At 45.9% G+C, this 27,436-nt stretch overlaps 1 protein-coding gene across 1 annotated transcript in view; it reads left to right on the forward strand.

Annotated features, from left to right (window-relative positions):
- The first annotated feature begins 6,374 nt into the window (after window positions 1–6,374).
- LOC142564994 (carbohydrate sulfotransferase 14-like) overlaps window positions 6,375–27,436 on the forward strand; it is a 30,649-nt gene continuing 9,587 nt past the window's right edge. The window contains exons 1-2 of the mRNA XM_075676226.1: window positions 6,375–6,570; window positions 25,475–26,094. Coding sequence (XP_075532341.1) covers window positions 6,472–6,570; window positions 25,475–26,094 — 719 coding nt within the window. The 5' untranslated portion in view covers window positions 6,375–6,471. The remainder of the gene's footprint in view (window positions 6,571–25,474; window positions 26,095–27,436) is intronic.

Here is a 27,436-nt window from a genome sequence, read left to right on the forward strand (position 1 = left end):
TGCCTGTCTACTTTGAGCTTGTCGTGTATAAGTGACACCTTCTTTCCTTGAAGTTTATCGTTTTTTGCACTTTCCCACACAAGCTTGTGCTTCTTTAAGGTAGATTGCGAGTAGTCGTTCTGGATGAAAATACTTTTTCCCTTCAGTTTTTTTGCATTTTGCAGTATTTCTTTCTTTTCATTAAAATTCTGAAGATACAGAATTACCGGTCGCTTGTCACCTTGCTTTCCTAATCTGTGAATCCGACCGACAGAATCACACTGTGCATTCAATTTTTCTTTAAATACATCCTTAACAACTTTAACCTTGAGTGCATTTTCTGTCTCATTTGGAATTTCAGGTATCCCATGAATTATCAGATTTGATCGTCGGCTTCGATCCTCAAGGTCTGTAAGCTTTTCGCCTGAAAGCTGATCAAGTGCTCAATAGACTGTAAACTATGGGTGTTTGTTACTGGGGTATCAATTGCTTGCATGTTTTGCGTCTGCATTTTGTTAAGCGTGCTATAAAGTTCCAGAACCAGCTTCTCAATTTTCAAGAAATGCATTTGCAGTTCTTGTATATTGTTACGAAGAGTATCCTGCCCCTCTAATAACTGTTTAAGCATCTCGGTCTGTGTAGGGCCAGGATATACTTCAACACACCTAGGAGTGCACATAGCTGCTAATTTATCTTAGAATGTTCATATACCTAGTACGTAATCCGCAATTCTAGGAGTATGCTTGCTACCTACGCCGTATCTTTTCAACCGCGCCTTTATCCCCTAAAATGCTTCTTTATTTACCCTGATACGTCCGAAACATGAGTACGCATGCCCTGTGTGGGATTCTGCCATTGACAAGCTAATTATTTCATTGAAACTGGTGTAAAATTATGCAGTTCGTTTCATCTTGCGTAAATACAACAGAAGTGAAAGTGTGTCTGCCATGAAAACCAACCATGCACTTACTCCACTTTCTTCTCGTCGTAAAATTGCATGTTTAATTCTTCTTCATAAATAATACCATCATTCACCACTCCGCAACGATTTCATTTTTCAGCCGCAATACGCATCGCCTCTAATCGACCACCGCTGTAATGTTGCTCTTGAATTATCTCACACTAAAACTGTTTCGCAGTCATTTGTTCTTCGGTCATCCACGGAATGGAATTACCTTCCTAGTGAAGTCGCATCCATTTACGATAACCAAAAATTTCGTGCAGTTGTAGCTATCATGGTGCCATCCAAGCATTATTTTTGCTGTTAACTGTGTGCTTGTAACCTAAGTGCGTTTGTATTTACCGCTTTACTATCTTAGTTGGCTACCAATATATCCTGACGTTGTAAACCCTAGCTAAAACTTTATAATTAGGAGCATTTGTACTTACACGTCCTAAGTGATGGTATTTATGTCTTTATCTCATTTGCTGTAACTCGCTCCCCTCTTTAATACCTTTGGTCCTGTAGGTAAGAATAAATGTATGGTTAAATAAATAAATAAATAAATAAATAAATAAATATCACCAATATAAAGCCAGTCAGCGGCAAGGGCAATTTGGCCACTGACACTTCTCTGCATCATCATAATTATAATCGTTATCATCATCGTCATCGTCGTCTAAATCATCATCATCAGCCTATTCTATGTCCACTGCTGGACGAAGACCGCTCCCTGGGATCTCCAATTACGCAACCTATGCCAACCGATTCCAACTAGCACACGCGAATTTTCTTGTTTCATCGCACCACCTAGTCTTCTATCTTGCTCTACTGCGCTTCCCTTCTCTAGGTACCCATTCTGTAGCCTTAATGGTCTGACGGTAATCTAACCTGTGTATTACACGACCTGCCCAGCGCCATTTGCTTTCTCTTACTGTCAATTAGAATATCCGCTATGCACGTTTGCTCTCTTACCCGAACCGCTCTCTCTCTGTATCTCAAGATTATGCCTAGCATTCTTCGTTCCATCGCTATTTGTGCGGTCCTTAACTTGTTCTCAAGCTTCTTTGTAAGGATCCAAGTCCCGGCCCTCATATGTCAGCATCGGTAACATGCACTGATTATGCACCTTTGTTTTCAATGATAATGATAAGCTTCAAGTCAGGAGCTAACAATGTCTGCCGCATGCAATCCAACCCATTTTTATTCTATGAATTTCGTTCTTATGGTCATGATTCCCTGTGATTAATTGACTTAGATAACCGTAGTCCTTTACAAACTGTAGAGGCTGACTCGTGATCCTGAAGTCTTGTTACTTTGCCCGGTTATTCATCATTATCTTTGTCTTCTGCACATTAATCTTCAACCACACTCTTATACTCTCCCTGCTAAGGTTTTCAATCATTTGTTATAGCTCGTCTGCAGTGTTGCTGAAAGAGCAATGTCATCGGCAATGTTGCTGAGATATTCGCCATCGATCCTTACTTTTCAGCCGTCCCAGTATAATAGCTTGAATATTTCTTCCAAGCACGCAGTGCGTAACATTCTATATATCCCGCATCAATTGCTGGCGCATGAATAAGGACGTTCTTGAAGACGCTCGCACAACCTACGCTGAACTTAACTCCTTAAATGTGGCACACTGTTCCAGCTATGCACTCTCAGCTACCTGAGTCGAAAATCAGTGTCTGCTGTGTCATATTCACCGAACAACCCAGACAGTGCGTGCCCTCATCGCATCTCCGTGGCCTCCTTAACGAGATGCAACACCTAGCACATCTGCCTATCCTCACATTTACACGCTTTTTGGCTGACCGCCGCGTTTTACATTCTACGTAGCATGATTGTCGAACTTGGGCATGCACCACCATTCAACGCCAACCTACTAATATTATCCGGCACATCATCCTGCTGCATGTAGCATTCTCCCTATCTTTAGGACGCTTCCAACACGTCTACTTCGGCATCACCGGGCTCTTTCTTCCTGCTGTACTTTATCAAAACTGCTTCATAGCCATTGATTGTTCCATGTATGGCGGAGTTATGGCACCTCGAAAGGTTCTCCAGCAGATGACTTCTCATCGACTTTCTTCGCTGGTTGTATACCTTGTTTGTCTTCGAGCCGCAACCCATAAAGGACGGCAGTTCCAATCTAAGCTCATTAAGGCCCTCGGGCTCGCCATTGATTTTGAATAGTGTTAAAGCGTTAACATTCTGAGACTACGCGCTTTCTGGGGGCTAACTACGTATGTTTGTCTCCAACTATTTTCTGCCAACCTAGGTTTCTGGGCAGTGCGTCGTGGAATAGGTAGCGAAACGGGCTGCTGTAGTAAAGGAACAGGATTCCAAACCAACCACCCACCGCAGCCGTGGTCGCGTAGTAGAGTGTCCACCTCGGCTGCGGGAGGTCCTGGGTTCGAAACCACGCGGCCGCCGGTTGCCCACCGGTTATCTAAATGGGCACAGGCGCTCCCCTGCCCGACACTCGGCTTTCTTTAGGGATGAATCGCTCTGGCAAAGAAGCCCGCGCCATGAAAATCCCGTAAATCCCTGTGGGTGAGAGTCCTCAGTGCAGTCGTGCCCTGGCACCGCCAGCGGCCCACTTAACTCAAAACGCAGCCAGTCTTTACCACTGACCACTTCCTCAACACGAGACGTGCATCGCAGCAGCTTGGCCTACTTAGTAAGGTATGTGGCAACGTATACATTGGTGCCCTATTTCAGCGAAGCTTATTCACGCATCCATGGGTCACTGTAGATGCGGGACTGCGTAGGTATCAGAGTGGAAGGAAACACTTTGACGCAAATGTGAAGCACTATGTACGTGCCACGCGACATGTTCTGCTCTTCACTGAACCTCTTTAATGCCGACTCGGAAGACCGGGTGTGTGCCGCTCTTTAATGAACTCCTTTGATGCCTACTTGGGCAACTGGGTGTTTGTAACAGAGAATGTCCCGCTCCAAAACCACTGAGAAGATGGTTTAAATTTATCCGATGCTGGGCGGAATCGAAATCTCATCGCAAGAGTTCCTAAGGACAGCAACCGGACATTAGCAGGCTGCACCACAGGTTTACTAGGTGTGTGCACTTTTCAATAAACGTGTTCCACGACAGCGCTAAGCGAGCAGCGCCACGAATTCACTGGGTATTTGCCACTCTTCAGTGAACGACTCGCTAGATTGAGTGACTGAATATGCGCCACTTAGTGTGCGGAACGCTTCGGAACACAGTCAGTTTTTGGAGCACCGGAGCGCCACGCCTGTCATCTCGGATGCCCCGCGTGAACTCCTCTGCAGCGCCATGAGATTGCACCGCGTGTCCGGAAAGAAGTGCTAAAAAGAAGCCTGTTTGCCGCAGTACGAGTTTGTCAGGGCTCGCACGCACGTGCGTGCGGTGAATTTGGGAGGCCACGTGCTCGCTTGGCAGAGGCGTCACTAAATAGCACCGAGTGTTCTCAGGGAAGCGTGAAAGAGGACTCCCGCTGAAGTACACGGTTCTTGTCATTCCTGTTCAAAGCACTGGCAGAACACCGGAGACCACTCGAACAACAGCGCTTTATCAGCGTAGAAATCAAAATATCTTTATATAACCTTTTATTGTGCCTTTGTACGTGAAGTCGTTCTCCACCCCTATCCACCTAACCCCTTTTTTCTAGTGTGTTAAACGCTCCAGCTCCTTTTTCGGTCTCAAGTATCTTGTTTTAATTTCAAATATGTATGACGCACACAGAAGAAAGTATATGGAAAACAATGATCTAAGAAAAGGTTGTCACCTATTTTTACAGCGTTAATTTTCATCGGTGGACGAACCAAGCCCGGAATAAGTGCTCGCTGCCCACGTTCAAAAGGAAAGAAAGCAAGCTTTACGCTCAGCCAACTAACTTGCAGGACCTGGCTGTGTCACGATGGAAGTAATAATTTTATTTCAAATTATCTTGAAGAAACCAGCTGCGCCAACTTTGTTTTGCCCACTTATTTTGTCCACTCTTCTATCAGGCGTTCCAGACCGCATTTTGGATCACTACTGCTAAAGCAGTGAAGGCATTACCGCACGGCAGCACACGAACTCGTTTCCTGAGAATGACATCAAATGACTTTCGTAAATGGAATGTCTGGGGGACAACGCAGCAGGGGTAGGCCCCAGACAGTATAGCATCGCAGTAGGGCAGCGCAATATTGCAGCGCAGACGCAGTAGCTCAAAGACAAACGCTGCAATTGCTCATCCCAAAGGGGCCGCAAGATCACTTTGATTGGATCGCTACAGTTCACTGCGCCGTGAAGTTGCCTTCACGTAGGAAGCGCTTGTGCAGCACGACAGCGGGGTCCCCTTTCTAACGTCACACGTCAGAGGGCGCCACTCAAATATCTGAGGGCTAATAGCCCCCATACCCTTGCGCGCCACCCGCGTTCACGAAGTGAAACGTAACTATGTGGACACTCCAGGCAGATTTTTACCGTCGCCGTCGCCGTTAGGTTCCGTATGTGTGACAGTGTGTGAGAGTGAGCCGGTGAACGCGGTTCGATCTCGCGTGCGCGATCGAGGAACACGGCCCGAATGCGTGCCCTCTCCTGTGGCACGCGAGGCAGGGGGGTGAGTCGAGGGAAGAGGGGCGTTCTCCGGCGGCTGCTACGGTTCCTCGATGTCCTCCTCGCCCGCCGCTCCGTACAGAGTGGACACAACCGCGGCGTCTACTGCGGCGTTATCCATCCGAATCGCGGACGCCGTAGGGCCGCGTTGCCGGCGCTCGTGTGTCTTTAAACGGTCTGTAACCTCAATAAAGTGCGCGCCCGCGCGGGCCTCATCTTCAAAGCGATCTGCGATGTTTGCAGAGGGCGCGTCGTGCCGGTAGCTTCGTTAGCACTGTGTTTTCGACGTTTCGCACCCGTTGCAGCGACATACGAACGGAGGTCAATTGGCTCGCGACTGCCGCCGCGATTCCTAACTCCAGCGTTTTCACAGACAGTCCCCATGTCATCGAGCGAGATGTGTTCATATTTACCTGTGCGCGTGTGACACCGCGCTGGTTAATTTAGTTAAAACATGTTGACGGGCTAGATGGTTTGGATCCATGATAGAATGTGTAGGCGCGACTGAACAAGCACGTAGAAAGAAGCAGGCACTCAAAAACAGCGCTGTCTCCGTGTATCTGTTTCTTTCTACATCTTCGTTGAGTCACGCTTACGTATTATATCATTGTTAATTGAGATAGGAAGCGAATGTTTACAAGTTTACAGGGCCGATAAACTATTATGCTTACTTCGTACAGCTATCTACTAATTTTATATCGCGATTGGTGCTCCGCATTTCCAGCGGAAGTGAGATTTTTTTTATTGGCTGCGCAGTTGAAAATTACGTACACTTGCACCAATGTCACCTCGTATTCAAGGCAGGAAACAGCGGAAACAGCTGTATATGCGTACGGGGAACAAGGACGTTTTTAGAGCAACCGAAATTAGAGCAGGAATATGCAGCTGGCACCAGAAACGCTGTTGCTTTGTTCTTCCGTCGAAAAAAGCGTACGTACTTACTGCGCAGTCGGAAGTAGTCGCCATGAGAATGCTGACAAAAGTCGTGCTTTTTGACCTTCTCGTCCTCGCTGTGGTCATTGGTTTTCTCATATTCCTCGACTTTCAGCCCCTCTGTGCAAAGGTATGTGTTTGAAGGAACAGCAATACTCGCGTTGGATGTACCAATAGGAACTGGAGCGCTGTTGCACTCCGAGTGCTTCGCTTAACCCTGCAAGCGCGAAGAGTACGACCGAGAGGGAGCCGGTTACCACGGATTGACTAGTTCGACATTGTGGCACTATGAGTTCGCGATTAATTTAGAGGCCTCCGAATGAGGAACACCAAATAAGTTAAGACATAAATAATGCTCGTTCAAAACGCTTTCTACGGTAATATGTAAGGTAATAACCTCCAGATACGCTTGCTTTTCCGGTAATAGGTTCATCTTTGCACGAAAAAGTGAAGGTCTCACGTGTATATTTTTTAAATTTGCAAGCTTCTCGCGTTGGCTATTTTAGCACGCAGTGTAGTCTACCTTTAAGGATGAAAAATCACCTGGGCCCGATGAGACGGTGTTAATATCAATGATGTCACAGTGCTCTATTGTAGGACCTTCAAGGTGACGCCGCTAACGGCCTTTTCATTTTGAGACTTTCGGGGCTTAAGAAGCCTTGTCTAAGGACAACAAAAGCTATGCTCGATTGTAAATGGGCGCCTAATGCACCTGAAAATCTATTTTTTTATTTAATGTGCCGTTAATACAGCTCATCAATAGAGCGAGAATACCTACGTGGTTATATGTATTATTGAACTTTTCAATTTGTTTAACAATTTGGATTAGAATAGGTGGCGTGAAATTGAAGAACCCAGTCTCTCTTCCTAAACAACGTCAAATCTTCATCAAAAACTGTGTCTTCGGGCATTCCTCAAGGAAGTGCACTGGGGCCCTTGTTATTTTTAATCTAACATAAACGACATTGTCGAAAAAATTACACTACCCGTAAAACAATTTGCCGACGACTGCGTGATGTACAAAGACATTATTATTGAAAATGAAGTAGATATCTCAAAACTGATTTGGATAAGGTAGCGAAGTGGTATAAGAAACGGGATATAAATTTATATAATAGAAAGTGCAGTATACTCTGCTTTTAGCATAGGTTACACGAGAAAATTGTCCAAATTACAGCACCAATATAAAATCAATGGCGCGCCTCTCGACATACAGTAGGAATACAAGTACATGGGAATCTATTTCACCGGATCGCTCGTCATAAACAGATCGACGACGTCATAGCAAAAACTAGTAGGATACTGCATGTTATTCGTAAAAATTCCAAACAGGCTACGCCCGAAGGCTTGGTTTTAATAAAAACAGCCCATATTCGAGGGTTTCAAAAATAAAGGCCACATTGGGATTGTATCTCCTACATGTGCGTAGGCAAAGGCTAAATCTCAAACTATAGCCTCGAATGAATAACAGTAAGACAGGTATCAACCGCTACAACTTTCTTATGGAAGCAGATTATACACACACTCGCTGTGATAAGAAACAATAATTCAGCCTATAACTCCACAACAAACACATTATACTAGTCTTTTTCTCCAGGTCAATAAGCCAACGGAACAGTATTTCAAGTAACCGTGTCCAACAAGGAATTCTTCTACTATAGACTCTGATACCGCTTCTGCGAAACAACTGTATATGCGCTATCCCCAGAAAAACGTGCTTGCTTCAGCTCATCATTATGTATTCCCCTAACTGATGTTATAGTGCTTTTGTTTGTGAGTATACTTGTGCAAAAAGCGTTTTATGTTTTTACAGGTTATGTTTTGCGCCACCTTATGATTATAATGCCTTTATGACAATGTAAGTGCTCGGTAAATAAAAGAAGCAAAAAAGTATGAAAATAACCCACCCGAATAATTAAAGAGGGAAATGGCTTAGCAAAAGCCCAACTAGCAGCAGGATATACCTTGTCCGTTTGCCTTAAAATGAATCAGAATACCTCATCCTGTAGGTACTTATTACAGGCAGATTGCCCACACGGGTATACCTCAGATGATTCTTTCCTGTACCCTTCATATCCAGCTTATCTTGACACGTACCAATTAGCGCCCCAAGCAGCTGTGGCGCCAAGCTAGCGCATTTTGAATGCAACGAGTGGGTTTTTCGCTAATAATGATAACTTCAGGGCGGTTATTGAGAAAAGCAGGTGACAGAGATTGATCGTGCTATGTAAAGTTGGAATTTCGTTCCCAGAGCGGTTAAAGGTGCAGCAATGAAAGCCTTAGGAAACTATAAAAATTTGGACTTGATTTTCGGGACACAAACGGCAACTGTGATAAAACAACGGCTGCTATACTAATAGCCGCTACAGCGTATGCAGACCGCAGACTCAGCTTTCGATAGATGACTATTTTGATTCTCTACACAAGGCGTAACATTGCTCCCAAACGCTATTTTTGAAACACAGTCGTGCAAATTCAGGTAGTATCGAAAGAAACCCGAGCGTATCAGTGCGGAAGCGTTGGAAGCCGTGACAAGGTCGATTCAAATAGGTCGCGAAGCTTCGTGCGAAATGTGGTTCAGTACAGATTGTCACCGACATCAACATGGGGGGTTATGGGAGCAGCGATTGAAGCGCGACTATGTTTTGAGAGAACAAACATTGGGAAGAAAAAAAGCGTTTTTTTTAATTCAAACGAGACACAGTTAGATTCATTCAACGAAAATAAGATTCCTAGTCAATTTTATATATTCGTGACGAGTTAAGAAAATACAAGTTTAATTTTATTACTAGTAATAAATGCATTTCTTTTCAGCGCCCATCGCTACAGGGGGCGTTGACGCCACTATCACTCGCAATGCAATGCACGTCTTGAAATGGGCAGAAAGGCGCACTCGTAAAGTTCACCTGTTGAAATACGCCCTCCTCACAGTTTGTGCTGTTTTGCTTGTCGAAGTTTGTCTGAATTTGGTGACGCGGGTAGCTTCATCGCTTCTTAATCTGTTCAGTCAAAAGTAGTGAGCTACGACCGCCAGATAATTGTGCAGTTGTTTTCGTGCGACTGCGCTGGCCGGCGGGCTTGGCATCCGACAATAGGATCAGCACTCTACACCTAAAGCTTTCATCGACCTCCAAAGAAATTATTTTCTGTGCAGGGATGCGATTTCGACAACCGTACGGCTGGGCTTTTCCTGTATCGCTTTCCACGCTGAAAGCTCGAAACGCCCATGAAGTCGAATGGCGGGGCATTTGAATATATAGCTCCAAAGGAAGTACAACAAAACAAATTTCGCGCCTTCGAAAACAAAATGACGTCACTTCTGCTTTTAACGGAGATGGCGTCACATTATTTTCTCTTCCGCCGGAAGTGGTCCCACAACATACAGATGGCGCTAAGCCCCATGAACCGCCGATGGACCGTCATGTTTTGAACGTATGGGCACCTATGGAAGCTTCGCTACCAGGTATATTTACCTTGGCCGTGACGCGAGTGGTTTAATCGCTCGTGTTCTACGTCATTCTACGTTCTACGTATTCAACGTTCTGCGAGAATGACGTATTCTACGTCATGCTCGCAGCGCTTTGATATCGTGCTGCGTGATATTTGTGTGATATTTTCTTTAGCGACACGTAGGACTGAGTTCGGCGGTAACCAGATGGCCTAAACAGAAAACTCAAGGTTGGTTTTCAGTTTTTGTTTTTCATGAGTGATCTTCATACATTATATTTTTTATATTTGCTTCCTAAAAGGTAGCAATGGGGTTTCTGATTTGTTAAGTAATTGATTTTATTATCAGATTTTTATTCCTTAGACAACAAAACAACAAGCATGTCGTAGTTTTACATTAAAAAGGCAAGATTACAAGGCAAGATCTTGCCTTGTAGGATGGATATATTGAGAAATTCTGAAGATTGTACTTTCACAATTCTGTGGAACTTCATGGCAATGAACATGCAAAACTGAATGTGCAACATTCTAGAAAATTTTATCTAAATATATCGGCCGAATATTGACAAATTTTATATGACTGCGCCGAGAGGATAAAAAAATTAAATTACACGGTTTTACGTGCCAAAACCACTTCCTGATTATGAGGCACGCTGTAGTGGAGGGCTCCGGAAATTTCGACCACGTGGGGTTCTTTAACGTGCACCTAAATATAAGTACACTGGTGTTTTCGGATTTCGCCTCCATCGAAATGCGGCCGCCGTGGCCGGGATTCGATCTCGCGACCTCGTGCTCAGCAGCCCAACACCATAGCCACTGAGCAACCACGGCGGGTGCGACGTGACGATAGTCTCTTCTAACAACATACCCATTTATGCACTTAGTCTAACAATTGGTGCTGTATTAAAGCAGTGTTTTGAGCAGAGATGGGCGATTATGTCACACAAGAGGAACCTTCTCGGCAGAAGGTACATTGACTTCAAGAAACGCCAAATTTAAACCGTCGAGCGATTTATTAAAGCTGAAGTTTGAACGGTAATTGCAGAGCGAGTGTCATTCAGCCTGTTATCAGGCGCATGTTTTTGAGAGGCAGCAGGGGAGGGGAGGGAGCGTATATGGGTCGGTACACCTTGAGCGTGCGTGCGTGAGCACTTGTATTTGCGTCGACAAATGTCTTTGTGTCTCAATATTTGAATATGCGTGTGCACGAGTGAGTGTATGCGTATGCGAGCATAAGCTCGTTTGTCTGTGCATGCCGTTCCATGTGCGTGCGTGCGTGCGTGCGTGCGTGCGTGCGTGCGTGCGTACATTTCCGTGCGTGTATGCATGCATGGGCGTGTGTAAATGTGAATGCGGGCAAATATGTGTCGTATTTCTCTCTCTCTCTGTGTGTGTGTGTGAGTGAGTGCGTGTGTGTGCGCGTGCGTGCGTGCGTGCGAGTGAGTGAGTGAGTGAGTGAGTGAGTGAGTGAGTGATGAGTGTGTGAGTGTGTGTGTGCGTGTGTGCGTGTGTGTGCGCGCGTGTGTGCGTGTGTGTGTGTGAGCGAGCGAGCGAGCGAGCGAGCAAGAGCGAGCATTTCTACGCTTACAACCACTCTCGGGAATGAATGGGATATCGAGTACATTTAAACGCATATTTAAATCTGCGTAAAAAGAACGAACGACACCGCATTTGCAGCTTCATCTCTTTCTGAACGCGAAGTCAGCGAAAAAAAAAAACATCTGAGCCTTCAATAACGGCACCCCAGATTTCGTCACGATGGCACCATGACCATCGGCACGGCTCCGTGAGTAGCTACCCATCTGTTCACTATCGTTATCGTTATCAGCGGATTGTCTTGATACCAGCGATGCACTAAATCTGCACCATTATTGCGTCATGCATTTTTTCTGCGACCAAGCAAGCCTGCGTTACACTTTTGCTGCTACATTGACATTAAAACTGAACTGCTTGCCTTCAAAAATAAAGCAGCGTGAATAAACATTGAAAGCAGAATGGCCACGAGGAACATGCTCACAGAACCATACTGTAGATGACATCACAAAAGGCTAGGTGCAGCCAGGTGGACTGCAGGTTTCAAGGACTGACTGACGGCTTAGTTCTTCTTCACCGAAAGAGTAGCGCTTCAAGTTGTTCTTGAACCACTGTTTTTTGCGACATTACAGACGTTCTTTACAGCGTTTATTTGGCAAAATTTTGTTCGCATAGCTCATGCAGACGCACGTTTAATTTAAGTATTCCGAGGACGGGCTCCAAGCAACTCATTTTCTTTTACAACCTAAGATAAATTATTGAATATTTAATTAACGGAGCTTGGTTAATTGCGCACACAACTTCTCTCGTTACATCTCGTTACAGAGATGTAACGCTGCTTGCGATTTAGCTGGCTGACTTCTGTGTTGAAGCGTGCACGTTGACGGCATTCCTTAAGTCTCGAGACGGAACTGTTCGGGTATACTGGCCGAGGTGTTAGTTAAGCCATTGAAGAAAGCGGCGTCGATGGTGAATTGCGGTGAACGGCCGTAAACTAGGTAGAACGGTGAGCACCCCATAGCTCGTTGGATAGCGGTGTTGTGAGCAAAAGTCACAAAAGGTAAAAGTCTGTCCCAGTTGTCGTGGTTGGCCCGATATACATTGATATCATATTGTCGCGTGATAGTGACGGTTAAGAAGGCAGCAAAACTGTGATTAACCAAATGAGCGTTTTATTGGGCGAACTTGTGCCCTCAAAAACAGGCTACACTCAAAGAACAACGGTAGCAGCGAACACACTCGGCGATCGTCGAAAATCTGATCAGCGGGTCAAGCGCGTCGGCTTTTATACAGCAGTCGTCGAACGTTCCAGACTAATCGTTGGGACCCGCGTGCCTTCCACAACGTTCTAAACCATTCGCGTCAGGCGATAAAGGTTCGGCGACAACAGACAGCGGATAGAAGCATCGATAACTTTCCAGAAACTTCGGATACATGCAGGCGCGTCCCGCGCTGTGCGATAACATTTGTTAGGCTGCGAAACGTGGTCGCCCGATAAAGATAAGTACACGTGTCAATATCTATTAGTCTGCGATGAAATCGCTCGGTTAAGCCATTTGTTTGTGGGTGATATGCGGATGTCGTCTTATGAACTGTGCCACAAGCTCCGAGTACTTCTGCGATCATTGTTGACATGAAAGCGTTGCCGCGGTCGCTTAACAGTACGCAAGGCGCACCATGACGCAGCACAATGGCATCCAGAAAGAAGGTGGCAACGTCGGAGGCCGGACTAGAGCGTAGAGGAGTGGTCTCTGCGTAACGCGTGAGCTGGTCAACAGCTGTCACGATCCATCGATGACCTGCCGGCGTTATGGGCTGAGGGTCGACTAGGTCTATCCAAAGGATCGCAAACGGTGTCTCGGGACATGGGATGAGCGGTAACAGCCCAGCAGGAGGCGAAGTTGGTCACTGCCGCCGTTGACGCTGGACGCAAGAAGCGACGCACTTGGCCACAAATGTAGACATGCCTGGCCAAAGAAACGGCTCCTAACGCGGTGGTATGTTTTGTGGAAACACAAATGGCCAACAGATGAATCGTCATGAAAGGGTTCAAGGACTTGTGTGCGCGTCGAACGTGGAAGGATAGGTACCCAGCGGTGTCCGTCGGAGTTGTAAATGTAGCGGTAGAGCACATCGTTGTGAAGCTTAAATAGCCGCAGTTGTCGACGTAATCAGGCATTTGGTGCAGAAGTAGTTCCGCACAGGCGTTGGATAATGCTGTTACAGTAGGGGTCAGAACGTTGACACGAGACGGGCTGAGTGACGCGATTGAAAGATAACGTGTCAGTAACCGCTACAGGTAATAACGGGAGTGGCGACTTAGTCTCATCATCAAGTAGCGAGCAATGGAAAGATGTACTCGAAGATAATAGTGTCAGCGGGCAGCGAGAGAGAGCGTCGGCATCTTGATGCTTTTCCCAGACTTGTAGACAACGTCGAAATTGCACTCTTGCAAGCGGACCACCCAGCAACCAAGGCGTCCAGACAAATTTTTTATTGATGACAACCAGCACAAGGCGTGGTGGTCGGTTATGACCGTGCAGTGGCGTCCGTAAAGATATGGTCGAAATTTTTCGATCGCCCAAACTACTGCGGGACATTCCTTTTCTATGATCGAGTAGTTCTTTTCGGCAGCTGTTAGTGCGCGACTGGCGTAGGCAACAACTTTTTCTCCTGAGGTGGTATCACGCTGTAGAAGGACAGTACCGATCGCATGGCCACTAGCGTCGTTGTGCAAACAAGTTGGTGCGTTCTCATCGAAGTGACAGAGGACAGGGTCGGTGGTAAATGCTTGCTTGAGGGCTTCAAAAGAAAGTTCGCAGTCGTCTGTCCAAGGGAAAGCAGTGCCCGACAAGAGCAACTTGTGCAGTGCCGACGCCAAGGCAGCAAAATGACTGATGAAGCGGTGGAAGTAGGATGCCAGGCCCAAGAAACTTAATTGTTTTTGATTTTCAAGGCGAGGGAAGCGAGGCACGGCAGCAACCTTTTCGGGATTTGGTCGAACGCCATATTTGCTGATAAGGTGGCCCAACACTTTGATGTTTTTTCTAGCAAAATGGCATTTCTTTGAGTTGAGTTGGAGTACAGCGTTGGAAATGCATGTGAAAACTTCGTCCAAACGCTCAAGGTGCTGACGAAAAGTTCTAGAAAAAAACAACGATGCCATCTAAATAGCACAGACAGCTGTTCTACATAAGGCCACGTAAAACTGTGTCGATCATGCGTTGAAATATTGCAGGAGCACTGCATAAACCGAAGGGCATGACGTTGAACTTGTAAAGTTCGTCTGGGGTTGCAAAGGCTGTCTTGTGCTTGTCCGCTTCGTGCATGGGGATTTGCCAGTATCCGTATCGGAGGTCTAGACTAGAGAATTATTTTGCACCCTGGAGGGAGTCAATGGCATCGTCGATTCTTGGCATCGGATATACGTCTTTGCGCGTGACCTTATTAAGGGCTCGATAATCGACGCAAAATCGTGCAGAGCCGTCTGTCTTGCGAACCAGCACAACAGGAGACGACCAAGAACTGGACGATGGCCGAATGATGTTTCTTTTGAGCATGTCATTAACGTTATCCGCAATAATTTTTTGTTCTGCGGAAGACACGCGATACGGGCGGCGGCGTACAATCGAACTGCCTTGTGTTTCGATGCGATGTACTGCGACGGAAATGGGCCCCAGAAGCTTGGAGTGAACGTCAAATAAGGCGCTGTGTTTTTGCTGGAGAGCCAAAAGGTCTTCTTTCTGCGCAGCAATCAGTTGGGGATTTATCGCGGCCGCTAAAGACCTGGAAGCAGTATGATAATCAGTTGTGGTAGACGAAGGTGGTGATTCGGTGTGAAGCGGTACCAGCAAAAGAGTTTCGGTATGAGAGAAGGCATGTCACAGCAGATCCCTGGTGGAGCACAACTGGCGAAGAAGTAGTGTTACGAACAGCGACTAACGCTCTACGGTCCTCAAAGCGCACAAGGCTAGGAGCAATGCTAAGCCCACCATAAATGCAGTGACCGCTCGGCGCAAGGAGCACATCACCATTAAGAATAGTGTCGGAAGCCAGTGTCAGAATATTCTCATTGCCCGCAGGAACGAAACAGTCGGTAGACGTGACTAAACGTAGGCTATGAGAATCGACAGCGGACGAAGATTCAGTGTACATCATATGAATAGTTCGCTGACGGCAAGAGATGAAAGCTGAGGCGGAGGACAAGAAGTCTCATCCCAATATCATCGCTTAGGTACACGAAGACAGCACCACGAACTGAATGTGGTGAAGGATGTCATCAATGAAAACGCGCGCAGTGCAAACACCGGAGGGCTAAACAAGAACTGCATTAGCACAACACAGGGGAGGGCCATTATACAGTGCCTTTACTTTTCGCAATCGAGAACACATCATCATCATCATCAGCCCGGCTACGCCCACTGCATGGCAAAGGCCTCTCCCATACTTCTCCTACAACCCCGGTCATGTATTAATTGTGGCCATGTCGTCCCTGCAAACTTCTTAATCTCATCCGCCCAGCTAACTTTCAGCCGCCCTCTGCTACGCTTCCCTTCCCTTGGAATCCAGACCGTAACCCTTAATGACCATCGGTTATCTTCCCTCCTCATTACTTGTCCTGCCCATGCCCCCCCCCATTTCTTTTTCTTGATTTCAACTAAGATGTCATTAACTCGCGTTTGTTCCCTCACCCAATCTGCTCTTTTCTTATCCCTTAACGTTACACCCATCATTATTCTTTCCATAGCTCGTTGCGTCGTCCTCAATTTAAGTAGAACCCTTTTCGTAAGCTTCCAGGTTTCTGCCCCGTAGGTGAGTACTGGTAAGACACAGCTATTATACACTTTTCTCTTGAGGGATAATGGCAACCTGCTGTTCATGATCTGAGAATGCCTGCCAAAGGCACCCCAGCCCATTCTTATTCTTCTGATTATTTCCGTCTCATGATCCGGATCTGCCGTCACTACCTGTCCTAAGTAGATGTATTCCCTTACCACTTCCAGTGCCTCACTACCTATCGTAAACTGCTGTTCTCTTCCGAGACTGTTAAACATTACTTTAGTTTCCTGCACATTAATTTTTAGACCCACCCTTCTGCTTTGCCTCTCCAGGTCAGTGAGCATGCATTGCAATTGGTCCCCTGAGTTACTAAGCAACAGAGGCGTCAAAAAGCCATCATGACAGCGATCAGGCCATGTCCACCTTCCCTGCTGGTACCCTTGTTTGACCATGGATACCGCCTAACAACCTGGCCTTTCTTCTGAACTACTTGCGCTGTAGCATGGTCTATACCGTATCACCTACGTTGACTCACCTGTGAACTATATCGTTGTCGGGGTCGCGAGACAGTGAGTGAACGTTGGCCTTCTCAAGCCATATTAAGATCCCCTCATCGGCTCTGCGCTGTGAGTCACTAGTGTTGCTCCGTTTCGCACCCGTGGTTACCGTTATAAAATAGATGAGCCTCGTGGTTTCAATGACAGCCCGAAGACGACTACGACTCGTGCGGTGATCGCAAAAGACGTCGTGCTGTTCGCTGGCGCTAGACTGCTTCTAGACCAATTATTCCTCATGTAATTAAATCTTGCTCCATATGTATGCCTTGTCACACTCATAGAGGTGATATCGCCCCAGAGCTGGACGCACCGCGTGCGCAGTATACCGTGTGCATAGCAGATTATTGTTTAGAGACAACACAAGCCCCAGAGGTGCGAACGTTTCTTTGAGTTCATGCCACATGAAACGCCTAGGTGTGCAATGTTACTATGTCTGAACAAAATGGGCCTCCATACTGAAATAAATTGTTATTGCCCCTCATGCCGCATGGAACCCAGCATCAGCCGCTAGAGGACCTGGTGATGTGCACCGCTCGGTAGTTGACTCAGCGGGGGGAAACTCCCCGGTTTCGGTGGCAGAGGTAATTGGCGCCATCTCTGTATTGGGCGAACCGGAAAATCTGTTTCCCTTGCATGGCCGCGTAGATCGTCCCGCGCACGCGCGCCGATCCATGTGGCCGAGCCCTTCCCCCTCCCCCCCCAACTCCTCTCCAATCGCACTCCCTCGCAACTCCTTCAACTTCGAATGTCTCCGCACGCATGCCGTGCAGCCCCGCCTGCCCGGCGCCAGCTCAGCCCGCTGCATGACGTTTCATGTTTCGTTATCTGCTCTTATCACGAAGCGTGCGCTGCTGTGTGTTGACAGGCGTTTGTAGTTTCGTCAGTTTCGTGGTCCTCGGTAGCTGTGTGCTTGTGCTCCGCGATGTTTCACCCGTTTCACGACTCGTACCGCTCGTGCAGTGGTGCACAAATACCTCAAAAACAAACCCTGAAAGGTTGTTCCGGGTGCCTAAAGACAACAGGTGAGCGCTCAGACCCAAGGACATCAGAAGGCGCATGTACACGAACACAGCCCTGTCCATGTGTGCGCTCCCTGAGGCCCCTTACGTCGTTGCGCCCTGATTGTGCTACACTTGCCTCTTCCCGGTAGAGAAAGCTGACAAATAGATGTTCCCCCTCATTGTCACCTGGTCAATGACTTGGGTTTTTCTGTGCCGTCTCATTCTGGAACTTCAGTAACTTGCAAAGCTTTCCATAGCGCCCTGAGTGCTTTTTCTGTGTGCCACGTTCTACAAACGTACTAACAGCTGAAAAATTACTGTTCGTGTTTGTGTACTATCTCAGTAACCGCCGATGGGAAAACAGCGTGCACAACCTTCACGTGTAGGCATGATACGCTTTTTTTTCTTCTGGAAAGCATGAGCTTTGCAAGTGTCCTACATGCGGATTTTTGCAGCTCGTGTTTATTATACAAAGGAGTGCCCGGTAGGTACGACTTAGTGCCTTAAGTGACTTAATTTCCTCGCTAAGCATTGCGTTTGGGTCGAAAGAAAAGTCGTGTTGTTGGCTTATTTTACCTGGTCTTTGATTGAGGAATAAGCCTTTCTCCAAATGTTTTCTATGTGCTGCTGCAAAAGCCGACTACCTTCTGATCCCCTTTCCACCGTTACTGAAGTTGTCGCCAAGTGCAAAATGATGTGATGATGTGTATTTCAGCTTTTAGTACAATGTTATTTTTCTTCTGCCATCTCTTTTTCAATTTTTTCAGCAGTAATGAACATGTCACGCATTTCATATACTTCCGTGCAGATTAATAAGTAAGCTCTTTTTTTTTTTGGTATGGCTCTCAATCAATGTTAGCATTTTATTCTATTTTTAGGTATCTTGCGTGTCATTGTTCTTGCCATTACCAGTGAGTCTTCCCTTTTTATAGTGGTCATGACTATGTCATACATGTTGTGCAATTTTGTGCAATATCTTAGTGCATATATCTGAAGCTCGTCAACATTTCAGTCTTGAGGGTGTTATATAAAAATCTTGATTTTATGTGTGTACATGAAACGGCCTTCGTTTTTTCTAGCGTTTTCTTTTCTTATTTCACCGTCTGTGAACTTTGTGATTAGTACTCTTGTATATTAATTTTTATTTATTTATTTATTTAAATACTGCCAGTCTCTACTGAGACCAGAGCAGGAGGGCACTATATATATATATATATATATATGTGTGTGTGTGTGTGTGTGTGTGTACATAAACAAAGAACACTGATAATGTTAAGTATCAATACATGTATAACGTCAGTTTTGCACCTTCAAACATAAACAATTTTCGCTACAAAATGTATACACCAAACACAAGTACATGCGAACTTTCAAAAAATAAGAAATGGCAATTGAGGTATGCTACGCTGCATACCCGACTACATACACAGGGCACAAGTACATGGTGGTTTGCACGATCAATAATAGCACTAGCAATTTTAACCTGCTAAACAATTTTTTTCAATTTTTAATTCAAACTGAGACAGTGACTCTGTGTTAGTCGTGAGAGGCGATAACATATTCCATTCACGGATGGAAACCGGAAAAAAGGAATATTTAAACACATTATTATTACATTTATATTCTACTAAGGCGTTTGTGTGTTTGTGCCTGGTAGGTCGTGTTTGTGAATAAGAAATGTAATTTGAAATGTCAATTTTGAAATAATTATGCAGAAGTTGATAAAGAAATTTCAAACGTGCCTGTTTCGCTCGTGCTTCGAGCGTAAGGAGCCCAGAAATTGCTAGAAGGTTAGAGGGAGAGTCTTCACGTCTAAATTTGTTATGGATAAATCGAATGGCCTTCCTTTGTATTGTTTCTATTTTCTTTATGTTAGTTTGGGTATGAGGAAACCATACAGTGTTTCCGTATTCGAGGATCGGCCTAACGAATGTTTTGTATGCTAGGAGTTTTGTTGACAAGGGTGCGAGTTGAAGTGATCTGCGAAGGAAAAATAACTTTTGCATAGCAGATGAGGTAATGTGGTGAATATGCTCGTCCCACCTTAGGTCTGACGTTATTGTTAAGCCTAGATATTTATATTTTTGTACTTTAGTCAAAACTGTACCATTTATGGTGTAGCAAAAGTCTGAAGATTCTTTTTTCCTCGTTATAGTCATACATGCTGATTTTTTACATTGATTATCATCTGCCAGTCTGAGCACCATTCTGTAATACTACTAAGTGATTTGTTAAGGGAGGAGTGATCTTGATCATTTTTAATTTCTCTATAAATGATACAGTCATCCGCGAATAACTTTATTTTACAGTCTATGTTAGTGGTTATATCATTAATATACACGAGAAATAACAAGGGCCCAAGCACGGAGCCCTGGGGTACTCCTGACGTAACTGATACTATATCTGATGTTGTATGTTCGAAAATAACAAACTGACACCTAAAAAACAAAAACCCACGAACCCAAGCAACAATTTCTGTGTCTCCGATAACGCTTTTTAGTTTATTTATTAGTTTGGTGTGACAAACACAATCAAACGCTTTAGAAAAATCAAGTACGATTAGGTCCGTTTGGCCGTGATTGTCAATACCCAGCGCGAGATCGTGTATGACTTCTGTTAATTGAGTTATGATTGATAAACCCCTGCGAAAACCATGCTGGTTAGGGGACAGGATGCCTTCGTTTTCAAAAAAATAGTTAAATGTTTTAGAATTATATGTTCGAGTAGTTAACGATATTGGTCTGAAATTTGATTCAACGGATTTATCTCCCGACTTGTAGATCAGAATAATTTTAGCTATTTTCCAATCTTTGGGTAGTTTTGATGTCGATAGGGATATGTCACGCACCTTTCACTTTTGCACATTTTTTGAGCGTGTATGACCACCACGTTATAAGAAAAATCTGTTTTCGGAAACAAAGTAAAAAAAACGACACTAAACGTCTGTTGTGCTGGAAGTGGAATTTTTATATGTCCCGGCACATGCTGGTATAATATAAGTATGGGTAAGACTGCGTGCGTGCCAACGCATAGCCCACGGCGCACTACGCGCCAGCTCGCAAGCAATGCCAATGCGCTGCGTAGCGCGCGCATTGCTTGCGAGCTGGCGCGTGGTGCTCCGCAGCACGCGCGTGATAAAAAGAAAACGTGCCGCGTGCAGGCAAAAACAAAAAAAAAAGTAAGCGGCGCGCGCGGCATGGGGGAAAGGGCGAAAGTGAGCAGAGCGGGTTGGCATAATAAAAACAAAAAGAAAAGCAATACGTTGGAGGGAGGCGCCGCGCGGCTGCTATTTCTGTTGCGATGACAACGTAAACAATCGTGTGCGCCGCCATTTTGTTTCTGCGTCGCCCATTGGTTAGAACCATAGAGTTTCTCACTACATTACCTAGAGGGAAATCTGGCGCTGCTGCGCTGTGGTATGCATGGGAATGCCGGTATATTGTGGATTCGGATTGGCATCGTTCTCGTAGAGACCGGACACCATGAAGACGCGCTTGGCAAGTACCGTTCCGTCTGTCACAATGATTCACTTTCTACTAAAACAGCACGTGAAAAGCTGTTTTAGCTTTATTATTACGCGAAAACATGTTTTGTTTAACTATGAGAACTTGTTATTGTGTGTACGACTACATGTTACGTAAAAAGTATCAGCGGGCCGCTAAAGTTGGAGGACAGACGACAAGGTTCGCGCTCGCTTTGAAACAGTTGGTCGTCTGTTCTTGCTTTTCTTCGCTTGGTCATGCATCGTGGGTGAGTAAAGATGTAATATGCGTGAATGGAGACATTTTATGAAGATTTTACTTTGAGAACGCGTTATTTGCGTAGCCATATCCACGTTTTAGACGAAGCCTCTTACAACACCAGCCAACACGAGCCTCGCAGACACATATACCGTCATTCCCATGACGGCACGGTGCCCCCTTAAGAAACTCCCATAGACGGTGGCGCCAGATTACCCTCTAGGTTTTATAGTGAGAAACTCTATGGTTAGAACTGAAGGGGACCATGGCGCTAGCGTCGAAAGAGCGTCTGCTCGAAAACAGCCAATAGGCTGTTTCACATGGCGCGATTTTCAGTCAGCGACACAGCGAATTCCGTCGCTCAGCGACCGCCGCGACGTCGTGGGCTCTCCGCGACTGGATTCCAACAAGTTGGTCGCGCCGTCGCTCAGTCGCAGTGATCGGCGCGATGTGGGAGGGGCAATGTGCGTTTCAGCGCGCGTTGGTAGCTCTGTGGAGCAATGTCGCGCGTCAGTTCTAGCTATGTTGAGGGCGTACCCACCAGCGTTTGCGGCTTAGGAGCTTCATACATTTTAACGCGACAGCGTTAAGGAGCTCGTGTCGCAGAAAAGCTGGTGTCGTCGGTGTCGGCGTCGGTGGCGTTGGCCGTGAGCGATAAATCCCAGCAGGCACTTCATGAATAAAAAACAACTTGCAAGATGGGCTGGGTGGGAATCGAACCAGAGTCTCCGGAGTGTGAGACGGAGACGTTACCACTGAGCCACGAGTTCTTTTTTTTCTTTATTTCCAGCTTGGCTACAAGCCTCAAAAGTGTTTGCGATCATAGATCACACTCGTTTTATATGTGTCAAAGTATCAAGCATTGACACCACAGCTTCATCACAGTCATTCATCTTGTACACGTCACGTACCTTCACAACCATTTCCACAAAATATTCATACACAGTTCGCCCTTTAACATCCCAATGTCTATATGCCAACAGACTACGCCATACTGCGTGCAGTCCAAGTAAAAAGATGACATCCATCTGTTCAAAATCGCGTTCAGGCGGTAAAAAACGAATGCCATGTGGATTGAGGGGTAGGTCTATCTTTAGCGTTCTCTGTAATATATCCCAAAAGAATATGGCATTATTACAATCGATGAAAACATGTTCAATCGTTTCAGCTTTGTTGCACAGAAAGCATCTGCTTCCCCATGGCACATAAATCCCTCTTTCCTCTAGCCACGTTTTAACAGGCAAGGTTCCCGTGTGAAGCTTGAAAAAGAATGTTTTAACGTTCGCCGGTATACACATATTTTTAACCGATTTAAGTACGTCTTGCCCAGGCCCTTGTTGAAAAATTAACCGATATAATGGAACAGGGAACACACTTTCAGTGAGATCCTTCAGTTCGATGCTTCAAAGCGGTACAAAAGCGCCTCTAGTGAACGCGGTCTTGCCTTAGAAACGAGCTGTTTCTAAGGCTCAGGCGTGCGTCGCTTGCTCAGGCGCACATTTCGTTGTCGCGCCGAACGCTGCGTTGCTCGACGCTCACCGCGTCCGATGCGGGGCGCGTAGTCGCTGCGCCGTAGCCCATTGTCTTACACCCCTTGGCGGGTCGACGGGAACGCTGTCGCGTTCCACTCTTGAAGGCGAAGCCTAAGCGTCCTCCAATTTTCTTTTTTGTCTGTCGCTTACACAATTAGTTTGAAAGGAGAAGCTGCACGCTATCCAGATCGGGAGAAGGACGCCACTTCAACATAAGGCACGTACCCACTTGATTGCCGCCGTCGTCAAGCTCTTAATCCCTACAAATCGCGCCAGCTGCTTATATACATGCACACTCAACATTAGTTTTTTCTTCGCAAAAGCAAATAATCATCCAGGGAAAAAAGTTGCGACTTCCCCAGTAACAACGAATCTAGAGTGTACTAAACGGAACCACCCCACCGACGCCGCGCAAGCCGCACGCTCATACTTGGGGTGTTGTGCAGCGCCTCACTCACCGTATCTGCAAGCTGTCGTAAAGTCTCAACCCTTTTAAACGTTACAAATGGTTTACCTATTCTATTATCGAATAAAGATAGGAAAATTTGAATATTTGACTAGTTTCCATGTTGTTTTTATTTAACGATGCAGGCATGGATACTTTGTGAGCAAGAGGCAAACTTGCGCATCGCTGCGACGGATATCGCGCTGCCGCAAACGCATGTGAAAGCTGTGAGCTCTGCGACGTGTGCGGCAGAACGATTTTTTTCGCCCCAATCGCGCCATGTGAAACAGCCTAATGGCAGCCATGTGGACATTCACCCTTCTGGTTAACCACTACATGCGAGCTTGATTCACAGTGTACTAACTACAATGACGTCATTTATGACCTTCCTTCTGCCAATGCACACTTCCGCTGCTGAGAGGGTGCAGACCGATAACATTACCGTTGCTCTCTTCTATTTAAGTATATTTTAGAGCGCAGCGCTTAGGCGCTCGTTCCTTCGGCAAGCGTCGGCGTTCCCGGCAACCGAGCGATCGAGCACAGAAAAAGATGAGAGCCAACGCGGCCCGCAGCGCAGCATGAAAAAAAGAAAAGCGGCGAGAGAAAAGAAGGCGCGACAAGGAAAGCGGAGAGGAGGGCGCAGCGGAGCCATGAGGCGGAAAGCGGGGGAAGGTATGGATAAAGCGTTAGGAGAAAAGCGTAGTGCGGCGATGATGGCTACGATATGGCGCCAGGGTAGCGCGCATCGACTGGGAGGTTTATGGGCGGTGGCTTCTGCGAATCGCGTCCTCGCGTCGCACACGCGCTTGGTCACGCCATGGTTCTAGCGATCTTTAGATTAGCGACGCAGTTGCGCCACACTTAGCTCCGTTTGCAACCTGGCGCACGAGACCGATTGCGCACGCCAGCAACTAGATCGCAAAATGAAAAGACGTATAGAGCTGCGCTCAACTATCGCATTAAGAAGTACCGTAATCGTCAGTGAATATTTTTTGCGCTTTCCACAGTACACGTAACAACGCAGCACATTAAGGAAATGAATATATAGCTTTCTATTGAACGAATGTCTGACGGTGAGATGTAAGTATTTAATGTGCTTTCATTAATAGCTCTGCTAAGTATGAATGAGCTAGCATACGGGCCGAACAGTTAAAATAGTGTTTGCCAATTTCAAATCAGCAGCTCGTTTTGCCTCCTTTTCAGTCTTACTGCTATCACAAACAAATGAAAATGCTTGTTTCGTAGTGTTTGTGAGAAACAAGCCGCTTGCAGTATCTTAATGAGTATTCTATATTTTTATGTGGATGTGTGCAGAGATTTAATAAAAAAAAGTCCTTCGATGACTGTATGTGTTAGTCCTAATTCACTCGCAGCTTGTAAACTACAGCGTAGTCTTCCTGAAATGTTTCCGAATAATCAGGATTAAACAGTTGTGCTCCCGAACAGTATATTCGGGCACACTTAAGAAACCGTGCGCTTCTCACCGCAAGAGAGAAAGCCGCTATGTGTTTCTCAGTTTCGCAGGCATTCAATCAATAAAGCTCTTGCACTTCTAACACTAGGGCGGTGCAAGACATGCCTAATCACTTGTCGAGTCTGCATTCTCCGGCCTATACGCTACGTCGCAATGCAATAAGACGGCATGAAACAGATAAAAGTTTAATAAAATGCGGAGCACAGAAATAATTTAACCTCATGAAACAAATACTTTTTACGTATCCTAGATAAAAAAAAACGAAACCCACCGGCGTTGGTTTTCTACTCTGAGAAAAGCTACAAAATAAAGTAAACTTGAAAAGGAAGGTTACAATAAATAGTTACTTGCTCCCGCGAGTATTAGCAACACGTGACATGAGTGCAGTGATGGCTGTCCTAAATCTATTAACATGTTATTTGGCGCAGGCCAAGTTTGGTTCATAAAGAAAATGAAAAAAAAACTCTGTGATCGAAAATTTTATGCCACCATCTTCGTCAGGTATTGTTCATCTATTATAACGCAGGTGGAGGGCAACAGTGACTGCGCGGAAGCTGTAAGCAACAAAAGGGACGACATGGCTGCTCGCGTGGCGAGGCTGGACAACGTCTGCAAGAAGTACGCCGAAAGTTTCGAAGACGATACCCACGACAACAGGACAAACTCGGATCACTCGAAGTGCACCGTTGCCGTCTGTTGTCTTCACCTGATGGCAAAGCACAATTTCGCGTTTTGCACCGTGCCGAAAGCGGCATCCACGAGCCTCAGAACACTATACTTGCAAGTGGAGTATGGAAAGAATCCTGTGGACAATCCTGAAGCCACCTTCGTTGACTTCGAGCACAGGACGCACGCAGTGTTTCCAAGTGCATACTGGCGAGATCGGCTTGGGTCTTCGTACACGAAGCTGGTCATCGTGCGGCACCCGTTCGAAAGACTCGTCTCCGCCTATGTTCACCGAGTGCGCACGACTATGCCGGCTACAGAAGGAGCGACAAGAATGTACCAGCGAGGTTTCGTAGGCCACGGTCCTAACGGCACATTCACCTTCAGAGAATTCGTGGAGAACATACTGCAGGACCCAGTAAGTGACTGGGACGTGCACTGGGCACCATACACGACTCGGTGCAGGCCCTGTAGTGTGCGGTAAGAGCTGAAGCTTCGAAACATCTATTCTCTTTCCCATACATACGATAACTTGAATATTTTTTTTTGTTTTCCGCTCCATCTGCAAGCTTCTTTGCCAACGCCATGGGTGGTATATACGATGATTTTTTAAAGGACGCACATATGGGTTGCATGCTCTTTATTCAAATGGAAACGAAAGAAACAGATGCAGTAATGCTAAAATGGCGACCGCCACTTCTTTTGACATAACAGTAATGACAGAATAAAAATAACGCACAGGTAATAAGAAAGGAAACAGCTCGGCGAGAAATCTACAGCACGAAGTATCGTATGCAGAGGAACATATGCGCGTGTCCCAGTTAAATTTTGCCAGAGGTTGAAAGTACATGCTGCTTACTATTTCACATAGGAAGTCACGTAAATTTTTGTATTCCGCTTATTTACAGAATTCATCATCTTCATCAGCCTATTTTATGTCCACTGCAGGACGAAGGCCACTCCCTGCGATCTCCAAATACCCTTGTCTTGCGCCAACTGATTCCAGCTAGCACCTGCGAATATCTTAATTTCATCACCCCACCTAGTATTCAGGCGTCCTCGATTGCGCTTCCTCTCTCCTGGCACGCATTCTGTAACCCTATTGGTCCACCGGTTGTCTAGCGTATGCATTACAAGACCTGCCCAGCTCCGTTTCTTTCTCTTAATGTCTATTAGAATATCGGCTACTCCTGCTTGCTTCTGATCCACACCGCTCCCTTTCTGTCTCTTCACGTTACGCCTAACGTTCGTCGTTCCATTGATCTTTCTGTGGTCCTTAGCTTGTTCCCAGGCTTCTTTGTCAGTCTTCCAGTCTCTGCCCCATATGTCAGTACCGGCAGAATGCATTGATGTACACCTTTCTTTTCAATGATAAAGGTAAGTTTCCATTCAGGAGCTGGCAATGTCTGCCGAATGCGCTCCAACCCGTTTTCATTTTCCTTCTCACGATCAGGGTTCCCCGTAATTGAAGACCTAGGTAAACGTACTCCTTCACAGACCCAAGAGGCTGAGTGGCGATAATGAACTCTTGTTCCCTTGCCCGGCTATCTTTGTCTTCTACATATTAATATTCAACCCTTCTCTTATACTCTCTCTATTAAGGACTTCAATCATTTGTTCTAACTCGTCCCCAGTGTTGCTGAACAGGACAATGTCATCTGCAGATTGAAGGTTGCTGAGATATTCGCCGTTGATCCACACTCCCAAGCCTTCCCCGTTTAATAGCTTGAATACTTCTTCCAAACACGCAGTGAATAGCATTGGAGAGATTGTGTCTCCTTGTCTGAACCCCTTTTTTTATAGGCATCTTCCTACTTTTCTT

The sequence above is a fragment of the Dermacentor variabilis genome, chromosome 11, assembly GCF_050947875.1.
Source record: "Dermacentor variabilis isolate Ectoservices chromosome 11, ASM5094787v1, whole genome shotgun sequence".
NCBI lineage: Eukaryota > Metazoa > Arthropoda > Arachnida > Ixodida > Ixodidae > Dermacentor > Dermacentor variabilis.